A 17,064-nucleotide genomic window follows, 5' to 3' on the forward strand; every position below is an offset into this window, starting at 1 on the left:
GGGGGGACTGTCATAGCCAATCATAGGAAGTGACAGTAGTGCCTCAAAACATACAGGCAGCACTTTTGTTTTATTATGCACGGCTCGCTTTGATTTGTGGAGGGCGAGTACTTGGAAGAGCCGCTCTATATCCAAGCACTGGCATTACACCAAAGAATTGAATGGGTCGCAGCACTCTGCACGGCATAGTGCATTAGTAATTGTCCCATAGATTAATTCATGAGCCTGGGGACAAATCACCAAGTAGTAGACTGAGAGATGAACTTTGGTGCCATTCGTCAGATGTTTGACATGTATTACTGAGCAAAATGAAGAGCAGATGCAGAGCATGAAAGCGTTCGTGAAGATCAGAGAGGAAGAACAGAGAGACTCGCATTTACAGGATTATGAGCACTTCTGCAGGGCAATCAATAAAAAATCATTCCGATAAAGTATTTAGAAGAGCAAAACTTTCAAAATATATGTCGTTAATTGTATCCTGTCATCGGACCGGGTACTTGATATATCCAGGCTGCGTTTTTAAAATGACATGCTGATGGGTTGTGCCCCCGAAGAATAAGTAGAGTACGCCTTTGATGAAAAATTCAATTACAAATAAGATGTGATAAGGAGAAATTTGATTTAGTTTTTGATCCAATTAGATCTCTCGTCCTGCTCTCTAAGAGCATAGTTGAGCATTCTGTTAAACTTCAAATGAAAAATTTGGAAAGTTTGTCACCCAAGCATAATGATGTTAGATACAGAACCGTACTTCTTAACAAATGCCTAGCATACTAGCATCACTAAGCATTGCAGCTTTCCTAATATCCCCCTCTTCTCTCTGACTGAGTTATTCAGGGGATTAGCAAACCATTATTTCTATTTATTTATTTATTTTTTCATAGTGCACAATGTCAAAGCTTAGCGGAGGCATTTTTCTGGCTGCGATTAGACGTGCCTTTAAATTATGCAAAATATAAATGTGGGTCTATGTTAGGCAAGAAGTTAAGCCTGCTCAATATTTTACTCATTTAGTTTTCAACTGGTGACATGAAATCAAAATATATCACATTCAAACCTTTTTTTTTCTTCTAATGCTCACCAAGGGTGTATTCTTTTAAGCAATATATGCAGCAAAAACAGTAATATTGTGAAATATTATTATAATATTATTACAAATTAAAATAACCGTTTAAAAAAAAATCTATTTATTCCTGTGATGGCAAAGCTGAATTTTCATCTCCATTACTTCAGTCTTCAGTGTCACATGATCCTTCAGAAATCATTCTAATACCCCCCAAAAAAACATTTCTACAGTTGACCGGCTTTCATATTTTTGTAGAAACCATGATACATTTTGTTGTGAGGATTTTTCATGACTATAAAGTTTAAAAAAACAGCATTTATTAGAAATATAGGTAAAACTTTACAATAATGTTCATTAGTTAGCATTAATTCACTACATTAGTTAACATAAACTAATAATGAACTGCACTTATTAAGCATTTATTTATATTTGTTAATGTTAATTTCAACATTTACTAATACTTTATTAAAATCTTGTTAACATTAGTTCATGCACTGTGAACTATGAACAAACCATGAACAGCTGGATTTTTTATCAACTAACGTTAACAAAGATGAACAAATACAGTAACAAATGTACTGCTCATGGTTGGTTCATGTTAGTTAATACATTAACTAATGTTAACAAATGAGACCATATTGTAAAGTGTTACCGAAATATATATACCTTCTTATTGCGAACAATTCATTTGTCCGATTGCAAACAGCACGTCATTTCTTCACTTTTCCTATATTGTTTTGTATTAACCACCATGGGTATAATCATAAAAGACTTGAATTGCAGATAATGTGTAATCATATGCGTATGATGATGTTTAATTTAAGCTTTAGGTGTCTTTATCTTGACGTGTTTTTAAACATTGCGGATTTCAATGCTATACAGGTCTTGGCTGGATACTTTGGCACAATGATATGGATAATCTCCCCTTGAACACTCAGATTATGATTGCGGAAATGAAGCTGCATATTTCCCAGAGGTATAGGAGTGTGTTTGTTAAGTAAACACAGCTACAGCATGACAAATTCCCTTCTATGAAGGCTACAGTTTCTAAGTCTCTAAGCTTGCTTACATTTACTAAACACATACACATGTATGTACTTTCGTTCATCCCTCCTACACCCTGAGATTTGCTCCAATTTCCATCGTTAATATTTCTGACCATAGTAATCCAAGGTCATTATTAGAGAGCAGACCGTTAAACCCTGATTGTGACATTTATTGTGAACGGCTCATCTCTACAGTATGTGCTGGCTTTCGCCTGCCTCCAGTGGCAGAATAAATGCAACAGAATTGCGAGTCTGTGTCCTGCCCATGTGCAAGTATAGAAACAGTTGTCTTTTTTTTACTGTAATCTTATATATCCTTCTAATGCAGCTGTCAAGGTATTTTTTCCCATTCACAGTTGATATACAGTTTAATTATAAATGCCCCTGAATCACTGATGTCTTCAGAGCCCTGAATTTTTGCCCATATTTGTCTTCTAGCATAAACTAGTAAGCTGTAAAAATCTCAGAGCAGACCCAAAACATTATCTCCACATCTCAATTAGATGATATTTGGCTTTAATAAGAGTCTGCTTATTTGGTTTTAGCCTCCGGGCTCCCAAATACTGTTTCTTTAACATCTATTTTGATTCAGTTGTTTTCATTCGTAACTTCCCCTTGTGTATTGTGGGTATAGCGCCCCATTTTCAGGTTAAAAGAGTCCATTGTAGGCCCTGTCCCAAATGGCACACTTCATATGCACTTTCGGTCTTGTGGACTTACAGTGGCTGCCGTGTAGGCGTGTCCGTTAAAGGGTTAGTTCACCCAAAAATGAAAATTCTGTCATTAATTACTTACCCTCATGTCGTTCGACACCCGTAAGACCTCCGTTCATCTTCGGAACAGAAATGAAGATATTTTAGTTGAAATCTGATGGCTCTGAAAGGCCTCCATTGGCACAATGGCACTTTACACTCTCAAGACCCTTAAAAGGTAATGTTACTAAAGACGTTGTTACAAAGTCCATCTCACTACAGTGGCTCTAAAATAACTTTATGAATCGGCGAGAATAGTTTTTGTGCGCAAAAAAACCCTAAATAACGACTTACATAGTGATGACGATTTCAAAACAAGGCATCATGAAGCTTCGAAGCGTTATGAATCAGTGAGCCGAATCATGATTCGGATCGCGTGTCAAACCGCCAAACTGCTGAAATTTGGCGATTCAAACCGCTGATTCGACTCGCTGATTCATAACGCTTCGAAGCTTCATGATGCCTTGTTTTGAAATCGTCATCACTATGTAAGTCGTTATTTAGGGTTTTTTTGCGCACAAAAACTATTCTCGCCGATTCATAAAGTTATTTTAGAACCACTATAGTGAGATGGACTTTGAAACGACGTCTTTAGTAACGTTACCTTTTAAGGGTCTTGAGAGTGTAAAGTGCCATTGTGCCAATGGAGGCCTTTCAGAGCCATCAGATTTCAACTAAAATATCTTCATTTCTCTTCCGAAGATGAACGGAGGTCTTACGGGTGTCGAACGACATGAGGGTAAGTAATTAATGACAGAATTTTCATTTTTGGGTGAACTAACCCTTTAAGTCCACGAGACAGTAGGGTGTCCCATTTGTCATTTTAGGTTTCAGAAGGGTACTCGTTTGCGCCCCCTTTGCCGTCGATATGCGCTCTCGATGTACACTTTTGCCGAGCAGACTTCTTCCCGACAGTCAAAGTGGCATTACGTCAAGAAAGTGCGGACTCGTAGGAAGACCGCAAGGGTTTAGGGTGCCTAAATCTATACACACATATACTGTATACACATACACACATACATGTACAGTGCACCTAGAGCGTGTGTGTGTGTGTGTGTGAGCGGGCGCATGTGTGTGTATACAGTATATAGATACATTTCACGATCTGAATGTTTTTGCAAAGCACTGAAGGAAGGTAACATAATATTATTAATCATGCAGAACATAATCTAATTGCATGTTTTTGAACATCCAGTGCTCAGCTTCTAAATATTGTTGGGTGAGACCACAGAGGTCTAAAGATTTGTTTAGTCAGAATACATGAATAAATAGACTAGAGCAGAATATTAGAATAGAGAAAGATGCTTTTTTTGCCTCCCAGAATGGTGCGGTTACATCTTTTACCAGCAGGGGGCAACTGCCCACGCTAACTAGCCAAATCTTGACCTCTGAAGTGAAACATGATTATGTTTAATTAATCATATAAAATGAATAAGCTCAATACATCTGGGTGTGTTTAAAACAAGTTAGTGTAGGATCATTCATAGCACTTAAAATAATAACAGATAATAAGCTGCATTATATTTTTACTAACACAGGATTATTAATGTACTGTATTTGCTTCAAATAGATGTTGAGTACATGGGACTGTTTTTGATGCTGAATGTACACTGATATTCACAACGGTATGCCTATGAGTTGAGAGCGCTTTCGCTTTATAACTGGTCTGCTTTAAGAGACAAGAGCAAATGCACTCAGTGTACAGCAACCACTGTGCTATTAGTTTAAAAAGCTCACTCCTGTGTCTAGAGCCCATAGTCATAACAGCATCTCCACTGCCTGGAGAAAAGGCAGAGAAATTGTGCGTGTGCGCGATTGAATACTTCTAGTGTGCGTTATAGAAGTGTGTGGGTGAGATAGTGAGGAAAATAGCATATGCGTGTATATAAGAGACAGAGTCAGACAGCGAGCAAGGGGGAAAGAGAGAATAACAAGATTTCGGTGTGTGTTTGTCTGTGTCATTTGAGGTAACATGGGCTGGGGAAAAGTCGTTTCTGTCTTCGATCAGACACAGCTCTGGTCTGGAAAAGGAAATATTTTTCACCTATCAAATGCTTATCTAAAAATATTTGGGGGTCTATAGAAAGAGAGTTCCACTGATGTGAAGGAAGCCCTTTTTAAACCTTAAATATACCATGATTAAAGCTGCTATGAAAGCTTAAAGGTAATTGTGATTCTATATTTCAGCATTGCAATGCTTTTTCTCGTAAGAAAAACATTTTTATGTGAATAATTGTGATGTTATGTTGCGGTATATCTTTTGATTGCAACTTTATAATTTATCATTTCAATTTCATATCTCATCCTTTCGACCAACTTTTCATAACTGATTTTTATATTTTGATTTTTAACTTTATTTTGCCCAATTGAGACTTTGTATCTCAGAAGTGTGACTTTTTTCTCATAATTGTGACTGTTGCTAATTGTGTCTTTATATCTCACACTTTCAACTTTATTTCTCATAATTGCATTTTTATTTCTCACAATTGTGATTTCATCTCACAGTTGTGAAAATGTATATTTCTCGTAGCTGCAAACTTTCTCACAATAGCAACTTTGCATCTCAGAATTGTGACTATTTCTCATTATTATGATTTCACCTTTAGTTGTGACTTTGGTATATCTCAAAACTGCAACAAATTTTCTTTTATTTGCGATGTTTTTTTTAAAACACTGTACCCCATTACTCGTTATTCGATTTAACCTGCACTACATTCTTATTTTTATACTGAGAATTATTGTTTATTTCATTTATTTTCCTTGTTACTTATTGTTCCTTATGCTCTTCTATCCAGACTCTTTCTTTTTTTCTTTATTGTCCATCTTCCCCATCTTTCTGGAGAGAACTAAATTGAATTGTACTAGAGTATATATAATAAAGAATCTAGAATCTTGTTATATCATGTGATTAACTTTATTTCTAAAAATCATGACTTATTTCTTGTTTTTTTTGCCACTTTAAATCTCACAATTGTGATTTCATCTCACAATTGCAATATTTTCTCATAATTGCAACATTATTTCTACAATTGTGAATTTTTGCTTATACCTCACAGTTTCAACTGTATTTCACACAGCTGCAATTTGTCTCAAATTGTGATTTTCACATTTTTTTACACGTGTACAGTCCCTATAAACAAGGTCCCTGCATTATACTATAATCATGCAAAAAGTAGTTGATAATCAATAACACATGTTGGGGTTTTATCCGACCCTTAAACTGGCTCACCCACATCCTCATATCTTCTCTGATCATTCTCTTGTAACATGATTGCTGTACTGACCAATATCCAAAGGTATTGATAACCACAGAAATGCATTTGCTTAATGTCAAAACAGAGAATTTTAAAAGGTCAGTTTGACTTTCTGGCCTCGTGTACAAACTTTCTTGATTAATACAAGACAAACCGCTTTCGCTAGAGAGCGTTTCCCCTTCAAATCAATTTCAAATCTGTCATACAAAACTTAAAAGACAGCTCATTAGGAAGATTGTAGAAACTGCGCACCTCCGCCAAAGACAAATGTTGTTATTTCAGCTTGGCACTGCATTCAAGTTGTTGTTTAAGGTCCCTTAATACCCAATTTACTTACAGAAATTAAGTGAATTCATCTTTCAGGGACTGCCTGCACAGATGCCTGCCATTTGCTTTTAAGTGGGAAAAGTGTTGATATAGAAATGGCACCATAATAACAATTATAAAGACAAACAAAGAAATAAATGCATAGAGCAGCTTAAATTCACCTTACCCAGTAACCTTAAACGGACTCGCTGCATCTACATGTTTTGTAAGGACAAGCAAATTGGCTTGAACTCAGGTGACCAAGCGTTGCATCCTGAGGCAGCAGTCTTGTTTTCCCATAGGATGTGCAACTGAAGAACTCAACCAGACGAGTGGGTTTAATTTCAGTGTTTTCCTAGTATTGTATTTCACAGTAATGGTCTAAGCCTTAATTGCTAGCTTTTGCAAGACTGTCAAATAAAAGCCTTTTGTTGATTATGGGTAACTCCTTTTGTTCTATGCAATTGCTGATTCCGGAACGGACAGAAGTACTGCATTAGAATACATTTGGGTGGCAAAGACCTCAATAAATCGCATTTCTGTTGTTCAACACCATTTTAATTAGCGTCTCGAGATGAATCTCATTCTCAAAGAGGAGTCTCGCTCGCTGAGCAACATCCACAGTGACATGCTCACATTCCACTAAAATAACGCTGCCCCCGATCAGGTCATTGAGCTGCCACTTTGACTCTGTGTGGCTGCTACAGAGAGCACAAAATCTGACAGCTAGCCGCGCTGATCGCGTACATGACGTGATTAAGGAAATCACACTAATGCCTTTCCCTGGACTAATTATAAAGGATTCTGTTTGTGTGCTGTGGTGAAACCGAAGTGAACAAAGCTCCATCTAACTTTCATTCTCAGCGAGCTCCCCCAAATAGAAGCCAAATCAATCCAGTTACCTTTCCCTTTTAATCAGACCTACGAGAGCTCATAGGGAGATGGATGTTTATATCAAATGCTCCGGTGGTCTTGGCTAACAAAGAGATAGAGATTTCAAAACCTCTGCAGCTCAATTAACATTCGCAAACTTTATCTCAAACCTCCATCCATCTGTCAGAGGGAGAATCAACCATCTCAGCTCTCCCACATGTAGCCACAGAGCTGGAAAGATTTATTTTAATTTTTTTTTTAAAGAGAAAGAACGATCTTGTTGATTAATCATTGTGTTGGCACATTTTATTCAAAGCGAGTCTTGGCTGCTTCTAATTTTGGTCCATTAAATGAGTGACTATTCCAGGCAGTTAATCTTATTATTCCTGGCTACCTGTAGTCAGTCCGGCGGTAAACCTTTTCGCTTACTTGCATGTTTGTAGCAAGTGTGTGCAATAAATCTGTATCGGTGAAATCAGTCATTCATAATTCTCACGGTCGGAAAATGGTTGAGCTGCTATAGGTGTTGATGCAGAACAAACATGGATTTTATATTATAAGACCTACCATCCAATTATTTCTAAGAACCAATTTCTCCTCGACTCTATTGATTTTGCAGTGCTAACTCTCTGCAAGGCAATTAGCCAAGTAATTAAATTATGTAGTAATATTAAAGTGGTGGGCGCTTCAGGCTATATTAAAACCCATGCCTAATTCACCCAACATTGTGGGTTTGCAAAAACTTCTTTCTGCATTTGAAAAATGTGTGTTCCTAATATATCATAGTCTCATTTTTATTAAAAACGACAAATAAAAATAGTAAAATATACGGCAACACTTAAAGCCTTAAAGTATTTTTAATGCATGAATTATGCCTTGTGATGCACCTTATAATGCCTCTCATGAATAATTGCGACCACAGTTCAAATACATATATTCATTGTTACACCTTTAGAAAGTCTAATGCATTAAAACACGACAAACAACCAGTTTCAGATGTAACAAGGAATCTGCAAATATTGCAATGCATTTTAACTTTGGTTGCAATTATGTACGGACAGATATAATGCATTATAACGTGCATTATGCATACCTTTATAATGCATTATACATAAAGGCTTTAACTAAAGGAAAGGTTACACTTTCACTGCAACAAGAACAACTCTACCGCAGCTGAGAGAACACGCATTTGTTCATCCGGTAACACTTTACAATAAGGTTTCATTATGTATTAACTAACACAAACTAACCATGAGCAACACATTTGTTACTGTATCTGTTCATCTTTGTTAATGTTAGTTACAGCGATTCATTGTTTGCTCATGTTAGTTAACAAATACAACTTTTGATTTGAATAATGTATTAGTAAAAGATTAATAAATGCTGTAGAAGTGCAGTTCATTACTAGTTCATGTGTAGTTAGCTAATGTTAACAATATAAAACCTTATTGTAAAGTGTTACCATTCATCCAACAGCCAAGTGTTTAAGAGTTAAACAGACGCCGGGTTGACAGTCAAGGTAAAGCGTCATTGTTAAAGGTAGCTCAGCAGGGAATCCTGCAGCTCACTTTCAGCCTGTACATAACACGTGATTCATAAAGCTACGTTCTGAAAATAAACTGCCAGTGTGTTCAGATGTATGATGCATTTGAACATCAGAATTGCTTTACAACTTATTTGTAATGGGGAGAGTGGGGGATGTTCTGTTGTAACACCATCCGTTTCTATGAGCACCACGAGGGGAAAACAATGGTAAGATTAAGAAGTAAAATTACAAATCTGGCTTATGATTTGATTTGTGATAACAGAACTGATTTCATCTGAATCAGGTTATCTTGTTTAGTTTGATATACTGCAATCCACACAAGCTTTTCATCTACATGTAAAAATAACTAGCAATATCATGCCTGGCCAGACAGAGAAGGTTGTAACACTTTTCACTTTACATCTACTGGATCCCCCAAATTGCACAGACAGAATGGTCCATTTCACATGCATTTGGTCAACACTAAAATAATGGGGAATAACACACTTTTGCCTATGTTTTATGTATGTATTTTTTATTTCGTTTGCTTTTTGTATTGCAGATTATTCCAATGTTTACTATTTTTACAATAAAACTGGGTGATGAGGGATGGCAATAAAATATTGTTATTAATTAATTCAATAAATGTACTTTTAATATTTACAAAATGATGCATGTTTGATAAATCCAAAATAAATCCATAAGTATTGGTAGTGGTAGGTTGTAACTGCAGAACTTGCACGTAAAAACACAATTTACAGTTTAAAGGTAAGCAGTGTATTTATGAACAACTTTAATTTGTAGCTAATAATTGAATGTTTCAGTTACAGTCCTCGGTTTCCTTTGAATTTCACCAAAACTGAAACGATGTCGTACTTTGTTTGCACCGAAACGCTTGTTTCGTGTTTTAGGTTAAATGTCATCTGCACCAGTGCACCACCTAAATATCAGTGCTATTTTTCTATCACAGGCTTGAATGATTGTAGGTCCTTGCCGACCGTGATAAACTGCAATGACCACAAGACCAACATGCGACTGCAAATTATGCAAGTTCAAGAAGAATCCATAACTACACCGGTTACATCTGTGGAGTAAATGCCACCGGACTTCGCTAACGCACGCCAGAGTGCCAGATGCTTCCCACTGCCCACCACTGCAAAAGAGCCAAGGAAACAGTTTCAACTTACGGGATGATGGAGAAGCTGCTTGAGAGAGGCTGAGGTGGCTTAAAATCCACAGCAAGAGCTTCAGTCCGGTCCCGGTGGGTGTCTGCATCTTCGAATACAGTGAGCTCAGCGGAGACGCAGTTACTTTTCCTTCTCGCGTGCGCTGTCCGGAAGAGCAGCTCCACAGAGCGAAGCCTCTAGATGAGCGAGACCCGCACTAACCGACGCTTCTCGGCTGTAATAGTCACTGTGGGTAAATTTCAGCGCAACAGCCCGGCTTTTTAACAACAAAAGACTACAGTGGAGCACTTTAACGCGGTATTTCAAGCCATGTCGAAGCGCGTGGCGCCGCGCGCTTCAGTATGTGACGCCTGTCTCGCGGAGGTCGCTGTCCAGGTGCTGAAGTTACTACACGCAGCGCGCGCTCGTCCATATAAACAGAGAACCCCTCTCTTCTCTGAGTTGGTACATTCCACGAAACAGTGGAGCAGCCCTCGTGGGACAGGGGCCATTGCTTTGAGCGCCTTCTCATGGGCAGCAGAGAATAGATAACATTTGAATGAGAGTCGCTTTTATGTTTTTAACTAGGGCTGTTTCTAGAGGACTGCGGATAATGGGTAAGATCTTGGCCGTAGAGTTCACTCAGATTACAAGGGCGGTCATACGAGATGTTTAAGTAATTATAACGAAATGATACTGCAGAACTATGCATACTGTACAAACGGGTCCGCTAGGGGGCATGTGGAATATCTACAGCGTGAGAAAATAATTAATTTTTAGGGCTGCCAAAGTTATTACATTAACAGTCTTTAACAGTAAGTATAAAAGCCAAATCTGCATATTTTTTATGAGTAAAGGTATTCACAACTTCTTCTTTCTCTCTGAAATATATTGAAATATCTATTGAAAAGTGCTCTTCAAATAAATTTGAATTCCATGCCAGTAGTCACAGTTCAATTGAACACTCAAGTTTGAAGTCTTTTGTTAACACTTTTCTATGTTCTGGAGTTTATAAATCCTTTTGCAGGACAGATAATTTAACATATATTTTTTTAAATATATATATATATTTTTATCATACTTATTTAAAAGAAAAGTATGTGAGAGTTTTACTTGAATTAAAATTGAAACCAAAATGTCTTTTTTAATTAATAGTTTATTTATCATCAAGTTGGTAATGAAGTTAATTTAAGTTCATCTGAAACAAAATATTGAACACCTTTTAGGAAAGTTTTTTCTTTCTCTCTTTTAATGCCATTCAATCTGTCTTGGTTTTTAAAATAAATACTGCTGTGATATTCGCAGAAAGTATTTTCTTTGTAGACATAAAAACTTCAAGTCTCAAATCAGTTGCTTACAAGTCTCAAGTCATAGTTTCCACATAGTTTCCATCTCTGGTTTTGTTAGTGAAACCTTATTGTGAAGGTTGATTCAGTCATGTTAAATAATATTTATAACATGAATTTTAAAAAGGCAATTTTTTGGTTACCTGACGGAACACTTTACTGCAGTAACTGTCATGGTAATCTTTTAGTACTTTGGAGTTCAGTGTTATATTTTTGCAAATTCAATAAAGCATATAAAGTGGATTGACAACCTTCTGCTGGCTTTTTTCATCCTTTCTGGAACAAAAGTGGTCTGCAATCTTCACCTGTGTGTATGCTTGGATTTTAGTATGATATTTACCCACCTGTTTGAAAAGCAAACCCTCAGCAGAGTGTGAAAGAAACACCATCTGTGCAAAGGCAGAGAAGGACAGCAGATACTTTCACTTTTGATTTTTTCCCTCTATGGCTGAGCAGGTGTTTTGCGTAATAACTTCAGGATGGAGATAAACATTTGCTTTGCACCGCATCAACAAGCACAGTGGGTAAAAGAAAAACAAACTTAAAAGAACAATTCACCCAAAAATGAGAATACTGTCATTGTTTACTCACCTTCTGGTCGTTTCAAAACCATGGATTTCTTTCTTGTGTGAAACACGAAAGGAGATGTTCATCAGAATGTCTGAGCGGCTCTCTTCCATACAATGAAAGTGAATGGGGACCAATGGCTTTCAAGCTCTAAAAAGGACGATAAAGCACCAAAAAGCATCATAATAGTCCATAAGACATGTTTAATATATTCTTTTGAAATCAAATGGTAGCTTTGTCTGAGGAACAGAATTAAATTTAAGTTGTTATATACTGAAATTCTATATTCGCTTTCATTATTTGAAAACAACATTTTAGACGTTCAACGACATGAATCTTAATTTTAGGAGTGAACTTCCTTTAGGACACACACTAGACCATCCTGTGTAGCAAAAGTACTTTCAGTTGCATGATTAATTCTGCATTAAAAACATATATTAATGCACCCATCTTGAAAGAATAATATGTGAAAGTTATGTTTATGGAGATCAATATTGCATCTGTTGGGTAAGACTTGGAAACTGACATCAAACAGCATAATACATCTTAGATCAAGGAATACAATATGAACTCTTTGAAACATAAGACTCATTCCATATTGTTAGTAATATGATTAAAAACTAATTTTATATTGTTTAAAAATTCTCTAATAAAATATTTTTAAATTAGCACCTGTAGAGCACACATGTAATCGTCTTGACTTCTTTTGAGCCTCATTTATAACTCGTTCTCATATTCCACTACACAAATTAACAAAATCTATCATCCTTACATTCTAATAATCAAATTCTAGCATTATTTCTCTTGTATTCATAATGGATTACTCCATCTTTGGAGGTCAGTAGTTCATTATATTGAAATGAGAAGCTTCTCATATAAATCAGTGGAACTGAGAATGAAATCAGATTTCGAGGGTGGAAACGCTAATGTCATGGAATTATAAATCATGAAAAGACTCTTTGTGACCTATGAGCTGTGCAGATGTCTCCAAAAAATGGAATTACCTGAATTGCTGTGCTGAGCATATTCATTTAGCTATTTGAGAGAATAATTGGTTCCTGAAATATTACACAGAAATAATTAACCAATGAGTCCAGGGGAAAGAAGACCTAACAAAAAAATGTTAGATGATAGGCATCTTAATACCTCATCTCTGAGCTCAATATTCTCTTAATGAAGAAGTTGCCTAGTCCAGACTGTAAGAAGTGCCGAATAGTCTTTACATTATAAAATCAACATTGATCCAAGTTAATGGTGTACAGCTCTGGTCATCCCATGTTGCAGAGGTATTGCTTTTTCTCTATGACTGAAAAATACACTAACTTGGAAGATGGTAAAAGAGACTTGCATGCCTTGATGGTGAACATCAAGGGCTAAACCCATGGCAAATAGAGTCTGGGTTAAGTTATCTCATGCACTGAATTTGTTTCAAAGCCATGTTAAATGCATAACCCAACTTACAAAGTGGTTTCCCTTTTTATGTGGTTTCCCTTTTTGTCAACAATGGACTGATATGTTTGTCAAAAAAGACATATAATTCTTCAAAAATATAAATTCTACTTAACAATAATAAAGTCTCGGGCAACACTCCGACAGGTAGTGCAAATGCAATTTTTATACCATTAATATTTACTCATAGCCTAGAAATCAAGACGCACCCAATCCAAATCTAATTTGCAGCCAGGGTAGTCTAGCAACTCTCCGTTGGCTTGCGAGCTTGAAAAACCAAACTCTAGTCAGACCAATCACATTGTGTATAGAGTCGGTGGGCGGGCTTAACATAATGACGGCAGAGTTGCCCCGGTTCCGTGTGCTACTTGTAAACAAAGAAGCTGGCGAACAGCGAATCGGCTTTGGCCGCGACTCTGGAAGACTTGGAGTTAAGCTTTTCTTTGAGAAAAGAACAAAGAACGGCACTGAAGTCATTCTTAAGAAAGGAAGATGTGTTTTGAGTTTTGCCGACCGGATACGGCGAAAGTTTAATCTATCAACTAGCTCCGCTTCACCTTTTTCGTTGCTCTGGTTGGTTGTAGAGCTATCCTATTGCGTGCAGAGGGAATTTGAAAGACAACCGTTTATCACGCCCCTCGGATTGAGCCCTGCCAATGGTGTGTTCCCAGACCCAGCATCTTGATGTGGGTCTGGCTTGTCAAGCTAATTTACTCAGATCAAGCAACCAAACAGTAATATAAAAGACTATAGATATAAAAAGACAGTTCACTGCTATTACTTATGAATGGGCGAAACTGTAGCGTGCAATATTGCAGAATACGTCCCGCCTTCTAAAGTAAAAGAGCCAATCTCTGATTGGTAAAGTCACTGCATCACTGCAGCTGCCATTAGACATTCCGGTTCCCATAGAAACCTGAGACGCGCACTTAGGACTGCACATTGGCTCGTCTAGCCTGAAAACATTTGCTTTTTTTAACGCTATTTGATAATAGGAAACAACATTTAAGTGACAGTTCATGTTAGATTTTGTTGCTGATTTGAAATATGTTATTTAATTGTGAGTTTTTGAGATTCCAGGATTCCCCCATTCAAATAGATAGGACTTGGGCTGTGTCCAAAATCGAATACTTCCCTACTATATAGTATGTGAAAACAGTACGCCAACAGAGTAGTATGTCCAAATTCATAGTATGCGAAAAACAGGGGGCGAAAAGTAGCCGTGTGACCTACTACTTCCGGCGAGATGTTGAAGTGGTTGAGGCCGCGGGAGACGATTTATGAATGGAGGTGAAGAGATGCAACTGACACTGGTAGGTCACATGATAAGGACAACATGCTGAATATTTTTTTTCAGTAGGCAGGATGTTCATTTTAAAAATCTAAAATAAAACGTAAGCTGATAAAAAAAAGTAATGGCATGTTAATACCAGACTGTAAAAAAATATGGACGTAATGCCTGTGACGTCACCCGTAGGTTTCTGAAGAGCATTTTTGAAACCTAAAGTGGGTCGTCGCCATCTTGGCAGCTGTCACTCCCGGGCAAAGAGGCGGTGGAGCTTAGGTGCCTGGTTGCTAAACCATTCCCGTCTAGCTTGACCATAGTGGAAATCCACCTGTCACTCAAAGTGGCCATGCCCTTAATTATGCAGAACTTTAAGGCTTAATATAATTTAAATGGATGAGTTATAAAAAAATTGACCCCCCTCACAGTTATCATAAAGGGGAAAATGAGCTGTATACAGGGAGTGCAGAATTATTAGGCACGTTGATTTTCTGATCATATTTTTTTTCCAGGCACATTTGACCAATTCCAAACCACAGTAATCCTAATAACTACTATTGATTTAGTATTTAATAATGTATAAGTGATATATAATTGTTCATGAAGGCTGGAAATGAAAATCACCTTATATTCAGGTGTGCAGAATTATTAGGCATGTTTTCTTTTACAGATAAATTGAGCCAAAAAAGAGATTTAACTCAGACTGAAAAGTCAAAAAGTATCCCATGAGAAGGATGCAATACTAATGCAATACTAGACATTGCAGTTAAGGCATGACCATTGGACAGTAAAATGCTCGTTGGGTCAGCAGGATCTGACAAAAACAGGTGGTGAAGAAAAGACACCTGTTAACTGCAAAAGAATTAAGAATTAAGGTGAAGAATTTTAAGGGTGAAACCATCAGGAACCCTTTAGTCTCCAGCGCCACCATTTTCCAAAGCTGCAACCTACCTGGAGTCTCCAGAAGTGCAGGTGTCAGGATCTCAGAGACTTCAGTTAGGTAAAGAATCCTAAAAAATGACCCCCACTAGATAAGAATCACAAGCTGAAGTGTTGTAAAATACATGAAGAAGGTTTTTTTATAGGCTTTATGGACAGATAGGTTGAGAGTGACTCTTGAAGGACCAGCACCACATCCTCTAGTACCACTGTTTGAAGAATTCATCTTCCAGAATCTGGCAGTACGTTTTGGGAGTTCATTTTTAGTCCATCTCTGCAAAACGGACTTCAGGATGGACTAAAATGAACTCCCAAAACGTGCTGCCAGATTCTGGAAGATGAATTCTTCAAACAGTGGTACTAGAGGATGTGGTGCTGGTCCTTCAAGAGTCATTCTCAACCTATAAAACCTATAAAGCCTATAAAAAAGCAGGCTTCATGTATTTTACAACACTTCAGCTTATGATTCTTATTTAGTGGGGGTCATTTTTTAGGATTCTTTACCTAACTGAAGTCTCTGAGATCCTGACACCTGCACTTCTGGAGACTCCAGGTAGGTTGCAGCTTTGGAAAATGGTGGCGCTGGAGACTAAAGGGTTCCTGATGGTTTCACCCTTAATTCTTCACCTTAATTCTTAATTCTTTTGCAGTTAACAGGTGTCTTTTCTCCGCCACATGTTTTTGTCTGACCCTGCTGACCCAACGAGCATTTCACTGTCCAATGGTCATGCCTTAACTGCAATGTCTAGTATTGCATTAGTATTGCATCCTTCTCATGGGCATTTAATACTTTTTGACTTTTCAGTCTGAGTTAAATCTCTTTTTTGGCTCAATTTATCTGTAAAAGAAAACATGCCTAATAATTCTGCACACCTGAATATAAGGTGATTTTCATTTCCAGCCTTCATGAACAATTATATATCACTTATACATTATTAAATACTAAATCAATAGTAGTTATTAGGATTACTGTGGTTTGGAATTGGTCAAATGTGCCTGGAAAAAAAATATGATCAGAAAATCAACGTGCCTAATAATTCTGCACTCCCTGTAGACCAAAACCACTTTTTGTACCAGGCTGTAAACACTTTTTTTTCTGCTGTAAAGTTGGGCATTTTAACATGGGGAGATGCAGATTTGACTCCCTTTTGGAGCCTGTCTCTAGTGGCCATTCGATGAATTGTAGTTTTAGTCACTTACGTGTTGGCTTCAAAAGAGACAATGGAAGCTTGCCGCTTGGTTAATACCTACAGTACGACTTACCTCTTTAACTCTTGTTTGCTGTATGAATTTCTGAGCATGCAATATCAAAACAAAGAACAGGCCCTCTGCTTTAAAAAAAAAACGTTACAGCTTCATGCAAAACTTGAATCTGGGTACGTTTCATTTAAAAAAAGCAACATTTTGAAAAAAAAAAAGCTGAGAAAAATCTAGATTTTGTCAAAGACTACGTCCGGATCAAATTCAGAACGATGATCAAAACACATCGA

General features: G+C 37.2%; 1 protein-coding gene across 1 annotated transcript in view; it reads right to left on the reverse strand.

Annotated features, from left to right (window-relative positions):
• The window catches only part of cntnap2a (contactin associated protein 2a), a 573,759-nt gene extending 563,344 nt beyond the window's left edge, over nt 1-10,415 (reverse strand). The window contains exon 1 of the mRNA XM_079806533.1: nt 10,010-10,415. Within this exon, the coding sequence (XP_079662659.1) occupies nt 10,010-10,097 (88 nt within the window). The 5' untranslated portion in view covers nt 10,098-10,415. The remainder of the gene's footprint in view (nt 1-10,009) is intronic.
• Between the last annotated feature and the right edge of the window lie 6,649 nt (nt 10,416-17,064).

The sequence above is a fragment of the Gobio gobio genome (assembly GCF_949357685.1).
Source record: "Gobio gobio genome assembly, chromosome: 23".
NCBI lineage: Eukaryota > Metazoa > Chordata > Actinopteri > Cypriniformes > Gobionidae > Gobio > Gobio gobio.